We start from the raw sequence: 20087 nt of genomic DNA, 5'->3' as shown, positions 1-20087 counted from the left end.
TATCTCTAATATATATCTAGCAATGTGTTAGGGTTTGTGGGGGCGCTGCAAGACAGTCGATGTATTGTTGTGCCGCGTGGGGGCGCTGTTGAACATGTACGGGGGGCGGGGCACTGAAAGGATTTAAGGAGATGCCATGCATGCAGCTTGCACGCAGTCCTTGCATTGGAAGTCGTCGGCCCGGAGCGTTGTCGGGAAAGGTAGGGCCGTTGTAACCTTGTGTTTGCCATCCGTATTCCTTCACCGTAGGGAAAGGTTTGGCGGGCAGCTTTCCTGGGTCGTGGCAACATTTCCCACAACTGGTGCAGTAACCAGGATTGTGCTCTTTCGGCCGTCCACATGAAGGAAGACTTAGGCTTGTTTGTTTTTAGTAGGCTTTAGCCGATCACTTTTCTTTCCCTTGCTGTCGGAATTTGATACGGTATTGTCCGGGCGTTGTTTGCAGCTCTGTCGTTTGACCTTTGCACGTGCTTGTTCGGTAGGCGTGAGCGTCTGTAGCCGCGTTAATTTATCGCATAGGTGTTTTACCTTCGTTGTTTTGTGGCTACTTGTATCTGTTTTTCCTGATTGGAAGGAAGGGTTGCGTGGAAGACTGCGCGTTTTCTTTTTTCTTTTGTTAGGATAGGTCTTTGTTGTGTGTAGTTTTCTACTCAGTCTTGTTTGCTCCCGCTCTAGGCCATTTCATGATAAACAGGTGTCAGTATCGCCATGCGCTACGGTTAGGGCTAGGGACCGCAGTACCCCGGCCACAATATTACTTTGGCAAATGTGGGACTGAGTTTACCACACTCTTGGAGGAGCGGCTTGATGCCGGGTTGGCCATGCCACCGCAGGCAGAAGCGACGATGCACTAAGACAGTTACAGCATAGCACAGCATAGCATAGACACGCGTAACGCTATGTCCTGGCGTAATAAGAGACATAAGTGCTACTTAAGCGGGTGTTGTTGAGGCTACTCCTGATGAAATGCTCCAAACCGGTGTAGTTCTCGGAGGTCGCAAAGTCCTCAATGTTCGATGTGACATGGACGAAGAGACAGGGCACGTTCTCCTCCTTAATGTATACTCTCCTTTTTGTCGCAGGTGTGATGCCGCTTGCCTGGACGGTCCCGTTGCGACCTGGATGACTCCTTCAGCGACCGGTCGTCGCCTGTCTGCTACTTGCACGGTAGATGCCGATGGTCGTCCCGTCAGGTTGGACTCGCGGAACAAGTGGAACGGTTTTCTGCGCGGATCCAAGCTCTGATCCGGTCCCATTCCGCGGATTGACTCTCGCTGAGCGCCACCCCCGGGATCCGAGTCTTCCGCTTCCGGAAGATAACGGGCAGCTGCGCCCCACATGCAGCGTGCCTGAGCTGCACCGGACCACTGATCGACGCGGACAACTCCACAGGATCAAGTCTGAGGCCACCCGTGCACTAGGCGATGTAGACGTGTCAACGGCCGGCACTGGAGACACTTCGCCGTCTTCGCCCGGACCTGCTTCGAGAGCTCCCGAAGGGCGTCGTCTTCAACTTCCAGGACGTTATAAATGTCCGACGAGGTCTGATCTTCTGCCCAGTGAAATTGTCGATTTAATTTGTGAAGTAAATCCATCTGTGACAGTTGACTTGTAGGTGAGAGCATGTGGTGCGCTGTAAGGCATTCAATGTATTGTTGTCGCTGGTGTGTGGGATACATATACTAAGGCGGGATATTAAAGAGATTTAGGGATACGCAGCTCTTTCATTTGGGAGTCGTCGGCCGTGAGCTTTGGTGCGGGTAGGTAACAGGTATGAAATAAACCTTCAGTGTGTTTGCCTCCGTATTCCTTCACCGTCGGGATGGGGTTTGGCAGGTAGCTTTCCTGGGTCGTGGGAACATGTCCCACATTTTTTTTTTTTTTAAATCGACCATGTTCTGCATTGACGAAGTTTGAACTCACCTTCATCCTTTTCTATGCCTTCACATTAATATTGTAGCTTTTCGGTTCCTGTTACTGCTGTAAACTTTCTTCATTTGTGATCTCTTGTGGCTCTTTATATTTCCCCTATTCATTTCTATGTATGTATTTGCTGGTGACTTCCATCTGAGTTGCCATTTAGCAACTTTTTCTCTGCCGTCCTGCTATGTACAACGGTAAAATCAAGTAAATAAAAAAACATATCTACTAAAACAAGGCTCCTACACCGCTGGGAACTACGTCAATCAGAGGGGTTTACTGTGGAGCGGCAGATGACGTCATATAAATAATTAAAAAAATTCACTTACAGTGGCAGTGGAGATGAAGAAAAGCTGATCGGTTGTGAACTGTTCCAAACCAGTGAGGCCTACACCCGCTGGCTTACCCTGCTTGGCCAATGCTATGCGATGAGCCTGGTTTGAAAAATCGTGCAAATTTAGTACATTAAATTTTAGTATATTTAGTTACGCCTAATAATCAGAGCATCCACATGGCACGTGTCAGAGCATTTGATATGCAACGTGAAGTCCATAGTCGTAATGAACCTCTGAACGGCACGTTTGAGTTTTGCGTATTCCTATTGCCTGCAGTAGATCTACGTCGCGACAAGTACTCTAAAAAGAGAACCACATAGCACGCTGTGCGTGGAACATTGCCATGAATGATAGGGTTGTCGCTTCTGGTTCAAAGAAATAGGGGGCGTGAAAAAGGCGTACGCACCCACTGATCTCTACTATAGGCTGGATCGCGCATAGGGTGCTTCACAGCGTGGTCACCGGTCGCCATATTGGTGGGCCCATCGCATCCTATCGTCTGCATTTAGTTCAAGCGGTGCTGCCCGTATTTTTTAAAAATTTCTCTTAAATTAAAGGGCATGTCATGCCAGTTTGTTGCAGCTTTGAGTACACTTCACACGGACAAAGAAAGAGGTATAATTTTTCACAGGTAAGCTCTTTATTTTGAAGAAAAATCTGTTTATTCGTATCGCGTGCATCTGACAACTCGGACTTGTTTGCATTGCTACTTCGCTGGTGCCAATGCGCACCAAGAAAGTATGTGTGGCTGCTTCTACAAATATCAATACCATGTATTTTCTATAAACAACGCGCTTGTGCTTGCAGGTTCCCCTCACAGTCGCTCAGCTGTGCCAAAGAACCGGATGCAGAACCTATGCCAATTTGTTCCACTGCTCTTTTAATCTGTGAGGTACGGTGGAAGTAAATAAACTGCTGTGTTAACCTCGCATGTGCAGTTGCTCCTACAGCGTGTGTGATAAGTCATGCATGTGCATGCTCTTCGTGCACAGCGCTTCGAGTTTCTGTACGCTGACAGCTGAACAACTGCAAAGCACCCGTGACAATAACGTTATTTTTAGATGTGGAATGGGGAGTTTCATTGCCAGGGTTTATACTCCACCTCACTGCTGGTGGTGAATAAAATAACGAGCCCCTTCAGAATAAGGATCGAGGTCTTACTGCAGCTCACACACACAGAAACTCGTAGCACATAATACGATAATGGAAAAAGTCAAACGAGAACCGTACAATACCAAATCACATAATAACGAACGAGAGCCGCGGAACACCGCACGAAAACCGAACAAACAAAAATATAAAAACGGAAGTACCTTAGAATAACAAACAGTGTGAAACCTTTCTGAGTAAAAATAATTAACTTTATATGTTGACATTCACCTTCATGCGTATGCGCCCTGTGCACGACAGTTACGACCCCCTATTCGGAATACATGCAACGGAGAAGAAAAAAAAATGCATTAAAAACTAGAGGAACACGGCTGAAGCACGTTTGGAATACATCAGCGCACTGATTCCTAAGAAAGATGCGTGCTAATCAGCAATGAGGAGCGTTTAAAGCGCAATAGATACTCCAAACCAAATCGCTTCCCATTGTTTCCTATGGGAGCAGCCGGCGCCACTGGGCCCTCCAACATGGCGGCCGGTTGCCGCACCTCTCTCCCACGATCCCCTCTCCTATGCGCGATCCAGCCTTTATACATAGAGATCAGTGTACGCACCCTTCCTTCTAATCAGATCCGATGACGTCACGCCCTTTTCTTGTGTGTTTGTGTGTAGCGTGGTGTGTAGTATGCGATACCGAAACTATAGGACCGGGTGCTTGAATGCTAGCTCCCTCTGTCGACTCCCTCTGACAATCGCGTCGTCTGCTACGAAATTCCGCAACCTTGAACACCACGCGCAGTTCCTGCTGAGCTGACAGAGGTGTACCAACACACTTAGCCATGCATTATACTTGCGAACTGAGTGAATAAATTGCAGACGAAGTTTGAAAATGTCTGTGAAATCTGAACATGTCATTCACGCATGGTGAGCGTGAGCTTCAAAATCGAGATATCACTTAAAATATCAGCTAAAATGTCAGCTAAAATATCAGCTAAAATTGTCAGGTACAATATCAGCTAAAATATCAGCTAAATATCAGCTAAAACATCAGCTAAGATATCAGTTAAAATATTAGCTAAAATACCAGCTACGATATCAGCTAAGACTCCTGCGTACGAAGGGGGCTCTAAGATAAATATCGACACAGTTCTCTGTGAAGTCGGTCCAGGACGCACGATCCCCCCTGCGGTAGATGTGACAATTGTCCGCCTGATACCACTACGAAGTGAGGCAGTTACAAATCAGCTAAACGTAGGGTTGCGTTATCAGCTAAGGGTAAACATTATCAGCTAATATATGAGGTAAAATATCAACTAAATATCAGTTAAAATAGCAGCTAAGATATCAGCTAAAATAGCAGCTAAGACATCAGCTAAGATATCAGTTAAAATATCAGCTAAATATCAGCCAATATATCAGTTAAAATAGCAGCTAAAATATCAGCTAAATGTCAGCAAAAATATCATCTAAGATATCAGTTAAAATATCAGCTAACATATCAGCTAAAATATCAGCTAAATAACAGCAAATATAGCAGTTAAAATAGCAGCTAAAATATGAGCTAAGTTATCAGCTAAATATCAGCTAAATATCAGCCAAGATATCAGCTAAGATATCAGCTAAAATGTCAGCTAAAATATCACCTAAAATATCACCTAAAACATCAGCTAAAATATCAGCTAAGATATCAACTAAATATCAGCTAAGATATCAGTTAAAATGTCAGCTAAAATATCAGCTAAAATGTCAGCAAAAATATCATCTAAGATATCAGTTAAAATATCAGCTAAAATGTAAGGTAAATATCAGCTAACATATCAGCTAAATAACAGCCAATATATCAGTTAAAATAGCAGCTAAAATATGAGCTAAGATATCAGTTAAAATATCAGCTAAATATGAGCTAAGATATCAGCTAAAATATCAGCTAAAATGTCAGCTAAGATATCAGCTAAATATCAGCTAAAATGTCAGTTAAAATATCAGCTAAGATATCAGTTAAAATATCTGCTAAAATGTCAGCTAAAATATCAGCTCAGATATCAGTTAAAATAGCAGCTAAAATATCAGCTAAGATATCAGCTATGATATTAGTTAAAATATTAGCTAAAATATCAGTTAAGGTATCAGCTAAGATATCAGCTAAATATCAGCTAAGCTATCAGCTAAAATGTCATCTAAAATGTGAGTTAAAATATCAGCTAAATATCAGCTAAAATATCAGCTAAGATATCAGTTAAAATATTAGCTACGATATCAGCTAAGACTCCTGCGTGCGAAGGGGGGCTCTAAGATAAATGTCGACACAGTTCTCTGTGAAGTCGGTCCAGGACGCACGATCCCTCCTGCGGTAGTTGTGACATTGCCCGCCTGATACCACTACGAAGTCAGGCAGTTACAAATTAGCTAAAGATAGGGTTGCATTATCACCTAAGGGTAAACATTATCAGCTAAGGGTAAACATTATCAGCTAAGATATCAGTTAAAATAGCAGCTAAGATATCAGCTAAGATATCAGTTAAAATATCAGCTAAAATATCAGTTAACATATCAGCTAAAATGTCAGCTAAGGTATCAGCTAAATATCAGCTAAGATATTAGCTAAATATCAGCTAAGATATCAGCTAAAAGATCAGTTAAGATATCAGCTAAAATATCAGCTAAATATCAGTTAAATTAGCAGCTAAATATCAGCTAAGATATCAGTTAAAATATCAGCTAAAATGTAAGCTAAATATCACCTAAAATATCAGCTAAAACATAAGCTAAAATATCAGCCAAGATATCAATTAAATATCAGCTAAGATATCAGCTAAAATGTCAGTTAAAATACCAGTTGATATCAGCTGAGATATCAGTTAAAATGTCAGCTAAAATATCAGCGAAGATATCAGCAAAGATATCCGCTAAAATATCAGCTAAATATCATCTAAATATCAGCCAATATATCAGCTAAAATAGCTGCTAAATATCAGCTAAGATATTAGCTAAATATCAGCTAAGATATCAGCTAAAAGATCAGCTAAATATCAGTTAAGATATCAGCTAAAATATCAGCTAAATATCAGTTAAAATAGCAGCTAAATATCAGCTAAGATATCAGTTAAAATATCAGCTAAAATGTAAGCTAAATATCACCTAAAATATCAGCTAAAACACAAGCTAAAATATCAGCCAAGATATCAGTTAAAATATCAGCTAACATATCAGCTAAAATATCAGCTAAATAACAGCAAATATAGCAGTTAAAATAGCAGCTAAAATATGAGCTAAGATATCAGCTAAAATATCAGCCAATATATCAGCTAAAATAGCAGCTAAAATATGAGCTAAGATATCAGCTAAGATATCAGTTAAGATATCAGCTAAAATGTCAGCTAATATATCAGCTAAAATGTCAGTTAAAATATCAGCTCAGATATCAGCTAAAATATCAGCTAAAATGTCAGCTAAGATATCAGCTAAATATCAGCTAAAATGTCAGTTAAAATATCAGCTAAGATATCAGTTAAAATATCAGCCAAAAATGTCAGCTAAAATATCAGCTCAGATATCAGTTAAAATAGCAGCTAAAATATCAGCTAAGATATCAGCTATGATATTAGTTAAAATATTAGCTAAAATATCAGTTAAGGTATCAGCTAAGATATCAGCTAAATATCAGCTAAGCTATCAGCTAAAATGTCATCTAAAATGTGAGTTAAAATATCAGCTAAATATCAGCTAAAATATCAGCTAAGATATGAGTTAAAATATTAGCTACGATATCAGCTAAGACTCCTGCGTGCGAAGGGGGCTCTAAGATAAATGTCGACACAGTTCTCTGTGAAGTCGGTCCAGGACGCACGATCCCTCCTGCGGTAGTTGTGACATTGCCCGCCTGATACCACTACGAAGTCAGGCAGTTACAAATTAGCTAAAGATAGGGTTGCATTATCAGCTAAGGGTAAACATTATCAGCTAAGATATTAGCTAAAATATCAACTAAATATCAGCTAAGATATCAGTTAAAATAGCAGCTAAGATATCAGCTAAGATATCAGTTAAAATATCAGCTAAAATGTCAGCTAAGGTATCAGCAAAAATATCAGCTAAATATCAGCTAAGATATTAGCTAAATATCAGCTAAGATATCAGCTAAAAGATCAGTTAAGATATCAGCTAAAATATCAGCTAAATATCAGTTAAAATAGCAGCTAAATATCAGCTAAGATATCAGTTAAAATATCAGCTAAAATGTAAGCTAAATATCACCTAAAATATCGGCTAAAACATAAGCTAAATATCAGCCAAGATATCAATTAAATATCAGCTAAGATATTAGCTAAAATGTCAGTTAAAATACCAGTTGATATCAGCTGAGATATCAGTTAAAATGTCAGCTAAAATATCAGCTAAGATATCAGCTAAAATATCAGCGAAGATATCAGCAAAGATATCAGTTAAAATATCCGCTAAAATATCAGCTAAATATCATCTAAATATCAACCAATATATCAGCTAAAATAGCAGCTAAATATCAGCTAAGATATTAGCTAAATATCAGCTAAGATATCAGCTAAAAGATCAGCAAAATATCAGTTAAGATATCAGCTAAAATATCAGCTAAATATCAGTTAAAATAGCAGCTAAATATCAGCTAAGATATCAGTTAAAATATCAGCTAAAATGTAAGCTAAATATCACCTAAAATATCAGCTAAAACATAAGCTAAAATATCAGCCAAGATATCAATTAAATATCAGCTAAGATATCAGCCAAAATGTCAGTTAAAATACCAGTTGATATCAGCTGAGATATCAGTTAAAATGTCAGCTAAAATATCAGCTAAGATATCAGCTAAAATATGAGCAAAAATATCATCTAAGATATCAGTTAAAATATCAGCTAAAACATCAGCTAAAATATCAGCGAAGATATCAGCAAAGGTATCAGTTAAAATATCTGCTAAAATATCAGCTAAATATCATCTAAATATCAGCCAATATATCAGCTAAAATAGCAGCTAAAATATGAGCTAAGTTATCAGCTAAAATATCAGCTAAGATATCAGTTAAGATATCAGCTAAAATGTCAGCTAAAATGTCAGCTAAGATATCAGCTAAAATGTCAGCTAAGATATCAGCTAAAATGTCAGTTAAAATATCAGCTCAGATATCAGTTAAAATAGCAGCTAAAATAGCAGCTAAGATATCAGCTAAAATGTCAGTTAAAATATCAGCTAAGATATCAGTTAAAATATCAGCTAAAATATCAGTTAACATATCAGCTAAAATGTCAACTAAAATATCAGCTAAGATATCAGCTAAATATCAGCCAAGATATCAGTTAAAATATCCGCTAAAATATCAGCTAAATATCATCTAAATATCAGCCAATATATCAACTAAAATAGCAGCTAAAATATGAGCTAAGATATCAGCTAAAATATCATCTAAGATATCAGTTAAGATATCAGTTAAGATATCAGCTAAAATGTCAGCTAAAATGTCAGCTAAGATATCAGCTAAAAAGTCAGTTAAAATATCAGCTCAGATATCAGTTAAAAGATCAGCTAAATATCAGTTAAGATATCAGCTAAAATATCAGCTAAATATCAGTTAAAATAGCAGCTAAATATCAGCTAAGATATCAGTTAAAATATCAGCTAAAATGTAAGCTAAATATCACCTAAAATATCAGCTAAAACATAACCTAAAATATCAGCCAAGATATCAATTAAATATCAGCTAAGATATCAGCTAAAATGTCAGTTAAAATACCAGTTGATATCAGCTGAGATATCAGTTAAAATGTCAGCTAAAACATCATCTAAATATCAGCCAATATATCAGCTAAAATAGCAGCTAAAATATGAGCTAAGATATCAGCTAAAATATCAGCTAAGATATCAGTTAAGATATCAGCTAAAATGTCAGCTAAAATGTCAGCTAAGATATCAGCTAAAATGTCAGTTAAAATATCAGCTCAGATATCAGTTAAAATAGCAGCTAAGATATCAGCTAAAATGTCAGTTAAAATATCAGCTAAGATATCAGTTAAAATATCAGCTAAAATATCAGTTAACATATCAGCTAAAATGTCAACTAAAATATCAGCTAAGATATCAGCTAGTAAATATCAGCTAGTAAATATCAGCCAAGATATCAGTTAAAATATCCGCTAAAATATCAGTTAAATATCATCTAAATATCAGCCAATATATCAGCTAAAATAGCAGCTAAAATATGAGCTAAGATATCAGCTAAAATATCAGTTAAGATATCAGCTAAAATGTCAGCTAAGATATCAGCTAAAATATCAGCCAATATGTCAGCTAAAATAGCAGCTAAAATATGAGCTAAGATATCAGCTAAAATACCAGCTAAGTTATCAGTTAAGATATCAGCTAAAATGTCAGTTAAAATATCAGCTCAGATATCAGTTAAAATATCAGCGAAAATGTCAGTTAAAATATCAGCTAAGATATCAGTTAAAATATCAGCTAAAATATAATCTCTCACTTAAAATATCAGCTAAAATATCAGTTAAAATAGCAGCTAAAATATCAGCTAAGATATCAGCTATAATATTAGTTAAAATATTAGCTAAAATATCAGTTAAGGTATCAGCTAAGATATCAGCTAAATATCAGCTAAGCTGTCAGCTAAATATCAGTCAAGATATCAGTTAAAATATCAGCTAAATATCAGCTAAAATATCAGCTAAGATATGAGTTCAAATATTAGCTACGATATCAGCTAAGACTCCTGCGTGCGAAGGGGGCTCTAAGATAAATGTCGACACAGTTCTCTGTGAAGTCGGTCCAGGACGCACCATCCCCCCTGCGGTAGTTGTGACATTGCTCGCCTGATACCACTACGAAGTCAGGTTGTTACAAATTAGCTAAACATAGGGTTGCATTATCAGCTAAGGGTAAACATTATGAGCTAAGATATTAGCTAAAATATCAGCTAAGATATCAGTTAAAATATTAGCTAAAATATCAGTTAATGTATCAGGTAAGATATCAGCTAAGCTATCAGCTAAAATGTCAGCTATAATATCAGCTAAGATATCAGTTAAAATATCAGCTAAATGTCAGCTAAAATATAATCTAAGATATGAGTTAAAATATCAGCTAAAATGTCAGTTAAAATATATCAGCTAAAATGTCAGCTAAAATATCAGCTAAATATCAGCTAAAATATCAGCTAAGATATCAGCTATAATATTAGTTAAAATATTAGCTAAAATATCAGTTAAGGTATCAGCTAAGATATCAGCTAAATATCAGCTAAGCTGTCAGCTAAATATCAGTCAAGATATCAGTTAAAATATCAGCTAAAATGCGAGTTAAAATATCAGCTAAATATCAGCTAAAATATCAGCTAAGATATGAGTTCAAATATTAGCTACGATATCAGCTAAGACTCCTGCGTGCGAAGGGGGCTCTAAGATAAATGTCGACACAGTTCTCTGTGAAGTCGGTCCAGGACGCACGATCCCCCCTGCGGTAGTTGTGACATTGTCCGCCTGATACCACTACGAAGTGAGGCAGTTACAAATCAGCTAAACATAGGGTTGCGTTATCAGCTAAGGGTAAACATTATCAGCTAATATATTAGGTAAAATAGCAGCTAAGATATCAGTTAAAATAGCAGCTAAGATATCAGTTAAAATGTTAGCTAAAATATCAGTTAAAATGTTAGCTAAAATATCAGTTAAGGTACCAGCTAAGATATCAGCTAAAATATCAGTTAAGATATCAGCTAAAATGTCAGGTAAATTATCAGTATGATATCAGCTAAATATCAGATAGGCGGAGTCCGTGTGACTCGAACTACAGCCGAAAAGAGTCTCTCTCTTGCTTTAAACACGCTTTGAACGCGACATAACACACTGAATGCCAACCATTGCACAGACTCCTTCCGTCATCGCTCTTGACGTGTGAAAAGCGCCGCAACGACTTTTTGCCACAACAAATCTGTACAGGGAACGATGTTATTCGGAATAATACTTGGCTAGGAACAACACCTTCTAGATAACGGAGAATGTCTCTGCACTCTTTCAAACCCGTCAGGTATCTCATCCAGCTGCCATTCAATGAGTCAGCTTTTCTCCTCTTCACTCTTTCGGTTACGTCACATCTATCTACCGGCAATAGCCGCAGCAGGGCCAGATGCGTGACGTAAAACGAAAGAGTGTAGAGGCCTTCTCCATTCGTTATTTAGAACGTGTTGCTAGGAGCCTGCCTGTAAAGCGTGCTTTCACTGCACTGCCACAGTGTACCTAGGAGAAGCGACCAAACAGTACGTCCCTCCACCGTTTTCTCTGCAAGTAGGCGTAATGTTTGCGCACTGTTGCAATTGTGTGGTGACGATAGTAACCTTTTGCTGGTTTGTTTGGACTCATACCGGTGAATACAGTAATGGCAACTGGCAATAAAGAAGGCCGGCTAGAGGAAGAATTTATCGAAAGCCCATTCTCTTCTCCCACCCACCCAAACACCCACGAAGCTCCACAGCACCAAAGGAGTACAAAGGTGTCACGGTGGCTAAACTTCGACCAAACGAACGAGTACCATCCTAACCGCGCAACAGATTAGTACAGCAGTATTATATACACTGGATGCTTGAAAAGAAATAGGTCTCCACAATTCTTACCAATGCTATAATTCATTACTTCCGGTGCTCCTAGATCCCTCACGCTGCGCGAACGGTCCTCACGCCAAAAGCGAGTTTGAGCAGATCAGAAAGTGTTCGCGGTATCGCGTCTGAGAACATGATAAATCAATCACCATATTCCGTTGAAGTAGATGACATCACGTTTGTTGATCTTTGATTTGACGGCTTCTCCTACTGTATCGCTCTCGTAGGACACCAACGATCGACGAAGGGCCATTTAACATGACCGCTTTTCTCGACCGCGTTTTTAACGGAGCCAACAAGTACTACTTTATTGCGAGATTATGAATGGGGAGTTTCATCGCCAGGGGAGTTAGTCTACCCCATTGCTGGTGGTGATGTGGGGAATGAATGAGCCCCTTCACAATAAGGATCGAAGTCCTATGGTATCCAGAAAAGTGAAGAGAACTTTTGGGGGCTGGATGTGACCAAACGAAGCCAAAACGTGCCCATTGGTTCGCGAGTTCATTGGAAGCTAAGCAACATTCAGGTTCTATTTTTGAAGCAAGCAGACGACAAATACGGTAGTGTGAAACCGATTTGAACTGGTTCTAATTACCTCGCTGTTCGTGAGGTTAGGCCACATTCCACAAAACACTGTCTAAGTTCTGGATACGTGCTGTGACCAGCCCCTGTTTCTTCTTCTTCTTCTACCAAGAAGAAGAAGGTCACCTTTTCTTTTAGGTCACCTGAGCGCTTGAGCGCCTTCTTCTAAACTTTCTACGCTTCTACTTCTTCGAAATCTTCTTCTGCACTAACTTCGCGAGAACAGAAATGTCCAGCCACACGCTATTCGCGGGCCAGCGAATCTGTACAATTTTCTAAATGTTCAGGGTCTTCTAATTAAAGAATCTTAATGCGAGCTCGTTCCCTGGAGAATAAAATGGCTAGCTCCCACGACACAAGCCTCGCTGGTGAATTAGCGGGGCACGCGCGTGTTAATTCATGGTCGCGGTTGGTGTTTAAAAGAAATAATTAATGGTGCTCCAGTAATTAGTTAAGCTTCTGTCCTTCAGTATCTTAACGAGCTTGTCAGGAAGAAGTGCCATATATTCTAGGCGAAGAAACTTTTCCAACAGTACAGTCCGAATGGGCATATTTTCATACTCCTTTTCAGCGGCGTTAACCTTATCAACCTCGGTAGGTGAAAGTTAATGCTAGACATTGGAGGTGATTCGATGCGTTCCTGCTAGCGGGGGCAATGTTGCATCCCGTGCAGCGTTCAAGCGCTCCATTGAAGGAACGAAGAAAGGACATTTAACGCGGTTCGAAACCGAGTTTAATTCATCGATCAGTTCATCAAGAGCCACAATGCACAATATCACAATATTTTCGCGGTGCGGTGTATTGTCACTACGTGATCAAATTCACGAAAACGCACAGAGAAAGTAGTCATTGGTCCGGCCAGATCTTCCCGCGTGACGTCTGCAGACCCTACGTGGCATAAAGCCTACGTGGGGAGCAAGCGTATGCTCTCATTGGCCACCGAATATTCGTCTGCTACTTGTATATGCTACGGCGCTTCGGGCACACGGGGTTACGTTACGGGACACCTGATTGGTTCTCCCGTCGGGACTGCGAACGTCACGATATGACGTAGACTTCCCTCGTTCTCTTACAATGTCTTCGAAAGAACGAAGGGTTTTTATAGGGTGTGCATGCCGGCTTCGCAAGACTTATGTTAAACAGCTCCTCTAAGGAGAATCATGATGTTTGCACCAATATACAATGAATATCCTTACCCGAAATGCAGCTCGAACGGCGCCATTATCTGCGATATTTTCTCCTTGAGTGTTGATCCCGTTGAGCTGAGAGGCAGGGGGTTAATATTGATTAAAAACTGGCTAACTTCGTCACATGCTAATCGTCACGAACCGGGGCAGGTTAAACCAGAAGGAATCATACAGAAATTTTCGCTGGATGTTACGGATGTCTTACATGCATTCCTGCTTCATCGTCGTATATGTCTCCGTACTGTTCCACGAAGCACTTAGCGCGATCATAGAATTTTTTGCGGGTCTCCAGCGTCCACCAGTTCCTGAGGTTGCCTTTGTCGTCAAACTGACTGCCTGAAAAAAAGTAGAAAACGCAATTCAATACCATTATTCCACCATTTAATTTTGTCACCTCAAAAGTAGAGCAAATGCTGGACTATGATGTCGACATGCATCAATGAAACTTAATAGTTCTGGTGTAAATTTTTTCAGGCCCCTTCCATTGCCTTCTGTACAGTGTGCACTCTATGATATCAAGCTCGTTCTAGCTTGCACCCTGTTGTGACCCTTGCTTGGAATGTTGTCTATATTCTGGGGTGCTTGATGTAGGTGAAGTTTAACGAAAGTGCCAAAAATCTGAAGTATAAAGAACTGTACCGGTATGTAGCCAGTCCCGCTTAATTTCATAATAGGGTATAACATTTTAACCAATCGTGTTCTAGCTTTTATATATAGGATAGGCTTGCTGCCCCGTATTTTTCTTGTTCATCACATCAGCGCAAAACAAGTAAAAATGTGAAGGACTTTTGCCATCTCATTTGCTTACGTTTTGCGATATATGTATAGCTGCATGAAGTGAATCGTCATTTTATTTCAAAGCAGATGGTTTCCTCCCTTGAAGTCGTTGTAGCTTAAAAACATCAAGGCTTATAGTTGATCCAGTGAAGTATAAATGTCCTTAAGAGCGCATAAAGCCACCCACAACAGGAGTTATTCAAAAGACACGAAAATAAATATGTATTCACAGTAGAGCTTCTGAACAACACTATAACGTTCAACGCCACTTCTAAACTTTATCCCAACATTTAGCATGTTGAATGTCTCACCAGTATCATCGAAGCCATGTGTGATTTCATGTCCTATAATCATACCAATGGCTCCCATATTGAGCGACCTGTGCCGAAGAAAGGGGGAAAAGAGATCGGATGTTAACTCGATTACTCGGCACGAATGAAGCCAAAGTAAATGATAAAAGTGTTGTTCTCAATACGTCGTGCGGTTGTTGCAAACAGGCTGCTCTGGCGAGCAAGATTAAATTATATTTTTCGTTTAACTTATTTTTACCTCAAGAAACCTCATTGAGGGCTTTACATAAGAAGGTGCGCTACTTGATTGATTCAATGCGCAACGAGTACATCTACAAAAATGGGCGTGAACAACATCAACAGAATAATGTACAACAGCTTAATGTACTTAGAAGAGTTAACACATATACGCAGTATTATGCCCGTAAGCGTTCATCACACTGTGAAATGAATAAACTAGAGTTTATCTCTTAGACAATATGGTCTTTCCCTTCTCTTTTTTTACTTTGTATTAAACATATTCCCCCTCCCTCCCCAATATGGTCTGACAGGTCATTCGTTGTGTTCGATTAATTACTCTCAATAAAGAGCAGTGCGCATCTTATTTTGCGTCGCACACATTCAAACGAAATTTCCACCGAAAAGTTCAAGATCAGTTGTCTCGGCGCGTTTCTTTGTTTGTTTTTTTTTTACTTTTCTTCGTAACAGACGGGGGTGATTTATTAGCAGAAGAAAAAGGAAAAGGAAAGGTAAAAGGGAAAGGTCAGCCATGCAGCACGCGGGCTTGCTATTCCCTAAACAAAAATAAAATAAAATAAAATAAATAAATTTTAAAAATAATACATAAAAAGAACTAACTAGATAAAAATGAATGAAAAGAAACCCGGCTCAGCCAGAAACAGCCGGGTGAGCAAAAGTAACTGCGCGAAAGCGCTAGAAAATACCAGATTCGCCATTAAACTATATATGCACATTTCACAAAGTCTCCGAAAGAGGAGCGGAAGGGTGAACTTACGACGGCAATCCGTACATGTAGTAAGGGCTTTGCAGAACCGCGGCCGGAAAGGCTGCAAAGGGAACAACATGGGCAAGGTCAGCCTTCAAAAACTGCCGGGGAAACAACATTATGGAGCAGTCGGGAAGTGGATGGAACACGACGAATGCATTTGGGGAAAATGTGACGCGGAAGTGGTCTCACTTGGGCGCGAGCACACGTTCCCGGGAGGTGTAACACGGACGAGATTGAAAGCAGCGGTACTTACAAATGGAGTTCGCGACGGGGCTGTAAAAAGCGTTCACGACTGCCGGCCCCGTGTTCCACCTGTTGAACCAATTAGGTTAAAATGCTGCCCGCTTTTGCGCCGCACGCTAGGGTAATTTCTATGAAACACGAACGGTGTACAGTGAACCCTCGTTATTATGACCATGGTCGTTCCCGAAAATTTTGGTCATAATGCGGAATGGTCATATTAACGGGGAAGATTTGCAGAGCTTTCACTGCATTGTTCCCCAGAAGTATGGTCGTAAAGCGCGTATGTCAGATTATCGGGGGTCATATTAACGAGGGTTCACTGTATACACACAGCGGAGAACGCTTATCTTATACTTACTCGGCGCTTCTGTTGTAGATATGATGAAGCTTCTGAAGCCTTTTGACGATGTTGTTGTGGCGGAAGTTGAGGAAGGTTTCCAAAAATGGAGTTCCGGGTTTAACGTCCGCTACCTGCGTGGGTTCGCAGAAACGGTGGGTGTGTTTTTAGTGGCATAAGGACAAAGTTGTTGAATTAGATATTGTTATTGTAAGTTGTTCCTCCCGTCAAGCTTTAGAACCTAGTAAAACGAGTAATTTTACTCCTTTTGGGGACTAAATGCATTGCCACAAGAATTACTCCATATAGGGAGTAAAGGCACGGGACTAAACGAATGTCACAGAGTGGGGTCCTTATTTCACGCTCTGTTCTACAAGAGTCCCAGGTACATAATTCATGCGCATGAATGAAAATAGTTTGAATTAAACCGTCAACACTGATATGTCGAGTGATAAACAAATCTTGCGACATGCATTGGGCCAAATTTCGCGAGAAAGAAAGTCAAACTATCTTTTCCTCTCTGTGATGGAAAATTGCTAGGTTAGCTAAGTCCGTTTATTTCATCAAATTCACGAAGAGCACCTATTTAGTGTAGATGGTTGCATTCACGAGACCATTTGTGGAGTTCCGTGACTATTTGCAGTCCTGGGGAGTAAATTTCGGGATTAAGGGACTAAAATGGGGAACAATTGCAGCCTGACTATAGAAGCTGCAATTACTCCCCATTTCCTCCTTTTTTCCCCCCTTAGAGTATATATATATATAGTGTTACCGATAGCTGAAACGGTCTAATCGAGCGTCTTTTACAATGTACGGGTGTCCGCTGTGTCTTTTAAAAACAGAGCAACACGTTTGTGGTCCAACCGCTGCACGGTTTAACAATGTTATTTATTTTGGGTTGTTGACAAAGGGCGCATTAAGTGGCGGCTCTGCGAAACATCCCGCTCCCTCCACTCGGTTCCTCTCGCTCTGGAGGCTCTATTAAGCCAAGAGAGAGAGGGGAAGAAAGGTGGGAAATGTGCAGGTGGCTACAATCATAACGGGCGGTGGAAGGCGCAAGCACTCTGACGCGAGGGTAGGAGCGCCACGTCATAGCATGATGTGGATGACGTCATAGCACGTCGTGCTTCCACCGCTCTCAACTGTTCAACGGTGCGACGGATGGTCAGGGATGTACTATAGACTTGAATCGCACCGATTCAACTGGCTGCACTTTCACTAAATCAATTTTAACGATAGCAAAAATCATCATCTGACATCGCGTACAAGAAATACAGTGTACACAGCCACAGTGACGAATGTGGTCGTCATGTGTATATAGTCACAGTTGTGTAGTAATATGTACAGTCCCATAGTCATGCAACCATATATACATTGTATCTCGTGCATTATAACTAATCCCAACTAGTGTATTAGTGTGTATTAGTATTGGTACTCGTAGTGTGCTCTATCGTATGAGTCGTCTAATAAATTTTCTCAAACAACAGAAATACAAGAAGCGACGATGAATGAGGAAATTTAATAATAATTAATAATTTTAACTTAATTTGATAATTAATAATTTTAACTTAACCTTAATTTGTAACTTGCTACCCCAGTACACACTGGTAGGTATGTAACGCGAAACGGTGAGGTGATAGGCGGAAAATGATGTGCCATGTCTTAGGCATAACATAAAGTTACGTATGTAACATAACATGGCATGACATAACAATTCCACAAACGCAAGAGCCACCGCATGAACCACTCAATATCCTTGCACGAGGCATAAAAGTTACAATATATGTTGAGTTCAACTAAAGAGCGTAAAGGATACCAGTGTCCCTTGAAAGTCCACCAATGAAAACGGCGCTTCACGGTGCTGGCATGATACGGTATTGTAATGCTAGGTCCCTTTCCTAATATCATGCAGTGTTTGATTAGATTACATATAGAGCCGTCTATTCAGTTCCTATCCCAAATCGTACGAAGCCTTTTCAGCTTGGCAACCCTGAGAATCGATTAAAGTGTTGCAACTTGGACTTAGAGCACACTCCTTGGGGAAATCGTCTCGCCAAACGCGTGAGACGCCTCCACTAAATCGGGACAGGATAATTCTGACAGCTCCTCGCCTACGCGGCTGCTCTGCTGTAATTAAATCAACCAAATGCAGGCACAGAGCCGCCGAGTATTAAATTATGTCACCATTAACGCTCTCGCAAGGACGCAGTTCTTGTAACTATACTCACGAGATTGTATCTCCCGTTAAGATAAGTGTCATTGGTAAGCCAGTTGGCGTAGGCAATGTTGGCGATCATCTGGTCCAGCTGTGGAGAAAACGAGAGATAACAGATAGCTTCAGCTAATAGAAGACAGTCGCAAGTATGGCGCGAAACAGATACATATAGCAAACAATGTATAGGGCTTAACCAATGCCACTTTGGTGCAGGAAGAACTCTTATCAACAGGGAAGGTCGCAGGTTTTCTAAAGCCAAGCCCCCAGCAACAACGAATATCCTCTGGATGTACGAATGATGTCCTAACAGATTTGTACGTCCAATGGATATCCCTCAGATGTCCATCGGACGTACGAATCCGTTAGGACACTACTCGTACATCCAGAGGATATTCGGTGTTGTTGGGGGCGCGGGACAACCCACGAGGTATACCCGGAAGCTAAAACGTTCTCTTCACGAGAGTCGTTCCTCTTGACTCGAATTAATTAACACAATCAACGCGCCTCTATCGTTTTCAACAGCCTGAGGCAGCAACGAGCACTAAATGCTGTTCTGCCGACAGCGTTTAGCAGACGGTCGTTTAAAACTGCGATTGCTCTCTCTGTCTTCTCCTAGGAGGATGATCATATCGCTGAATGGGAAGCAAACGAACTAAACAATATATTTGATGAATAACCCGCTTTTAACGATCCTCTCGCTTTTAACGATCTTACCTTCTTGGCCGCTCTTCGTTTCGTCGCCTTGTCCATCCAGCTGTTCTGCGCTAGAAGGATGCTAAAGGCTTCCTTCAGATCTTTCACCTTCCACTCCATCTGCACTCCGAAAGGTGTCATCAACATGTGCACTAACTCCAATTTGCGAGCGAATGATTCCATGCATGCACGTCTTGCCATGTTCGTGTGAATACGGGACAGAAAACGGGTAGTATAGTTGTTGCGTGCATCAAATTTCATCCGAATGGCAGTTAGTAAACTTTACGTTGCAACCTCCGGTAAGCAATGAACCTTTTTCACACTCGCGTCGCATCGTAGCGGCTGTCCAGCGAAACACAATCGGTGCGAGCCAAAGCACAGCCGGCGCCGTATTGGCGCCATCTATTGAATACGTAGGGTACCTTCTTCGGCGCCGTCAGGGTCACAGAGCATGCGCAGAAGCGTTGTGAAAAAGGTCCATTGATTGAGCAACAAGGTGTACGGCCCTTGATACCGTACGTACTTTTATTGGCACTAGTGTGTTTTATCACATTAAGTGTGTTTTACCTTTAAACATCGGATGTCAAGTCTCTTAAACATCGAAGCAAGGAAGTATGACTGCAGTGGCCTTATTAGTGTGAATATGACTGTCAGATAACGGTTGGCTGCAAGCGCCGCGGCGTGGCAAGAAGACGAAACCCGTGACAAAGTGCGGTTTTCATGTCATTGTTTTGGGCTACGCCTAGTTTTAAGTCTGCGACT

The 20087-nt window shown here is 40.5% G+C and overlaps 1 protein-coding gene across 1 annotated transcript in view; it reads right to left on the bottom strand.

Moving 5' to 3' along the window:
• Positions 1-20087, bottom strand: part of LOC135370414 (neprilysin-1-like) — a 45004-nt gene that overhangs the window by 2356 nt on the left and 22561 nt on the right. Inside the window, exons 11-19 of the mRNA XM_064604159.1 lie at positions 19347-19445; positions 18646-18723; positions 16439-16551; positions 16091-16149; positions 15844-15895; positions 14850-14917; positions 13967-14097; positions 13771-13836; positions 2250-2354 (exon numbers count right to left, since the gene is read on the bottom strand). Coding sequence (XP_064460229.1) covers positions 2250-2354; positions 13771-13836; positions 13967-14097; positions 14850-14917; positions 15844-15895; positions 16091-16149; positions 16439-16551; positions 18646-18723; positions 19347-19445 — 771 coding nt within the window. The remainder of the gene's footprint in view (positions 1-2249; positions 2355-13770; positions 13837-13966; positions 14098-14849; positions 14918-15843; positions 15896-16090; positions 16150-16438; positions 16552-18645; positions 18724-19346; positions 19446-20087) is intronic.

Source organism: Ornithodoros turicata, chromosome 10 (assembly GCF_037126465.1).
Source record: "Ornithodoros turicata isolate Travis chromosome 10, ASM3712646v1, whole genome shotgun sequence".
In the NCBI taxonomy this organism is placed as follows: domain Eukaryota; kingdom Metazoa; phylum Arthropoda; class Arachnida; order Ixodida; family Argasidae; genus Ornithodoros; species Ornithodoros turicata.
The sequence above is the reverse complement of the archived record's forward strand: the minus strand, read 5'-3'. Positions and strand labels throughout refer to the sequence as shown.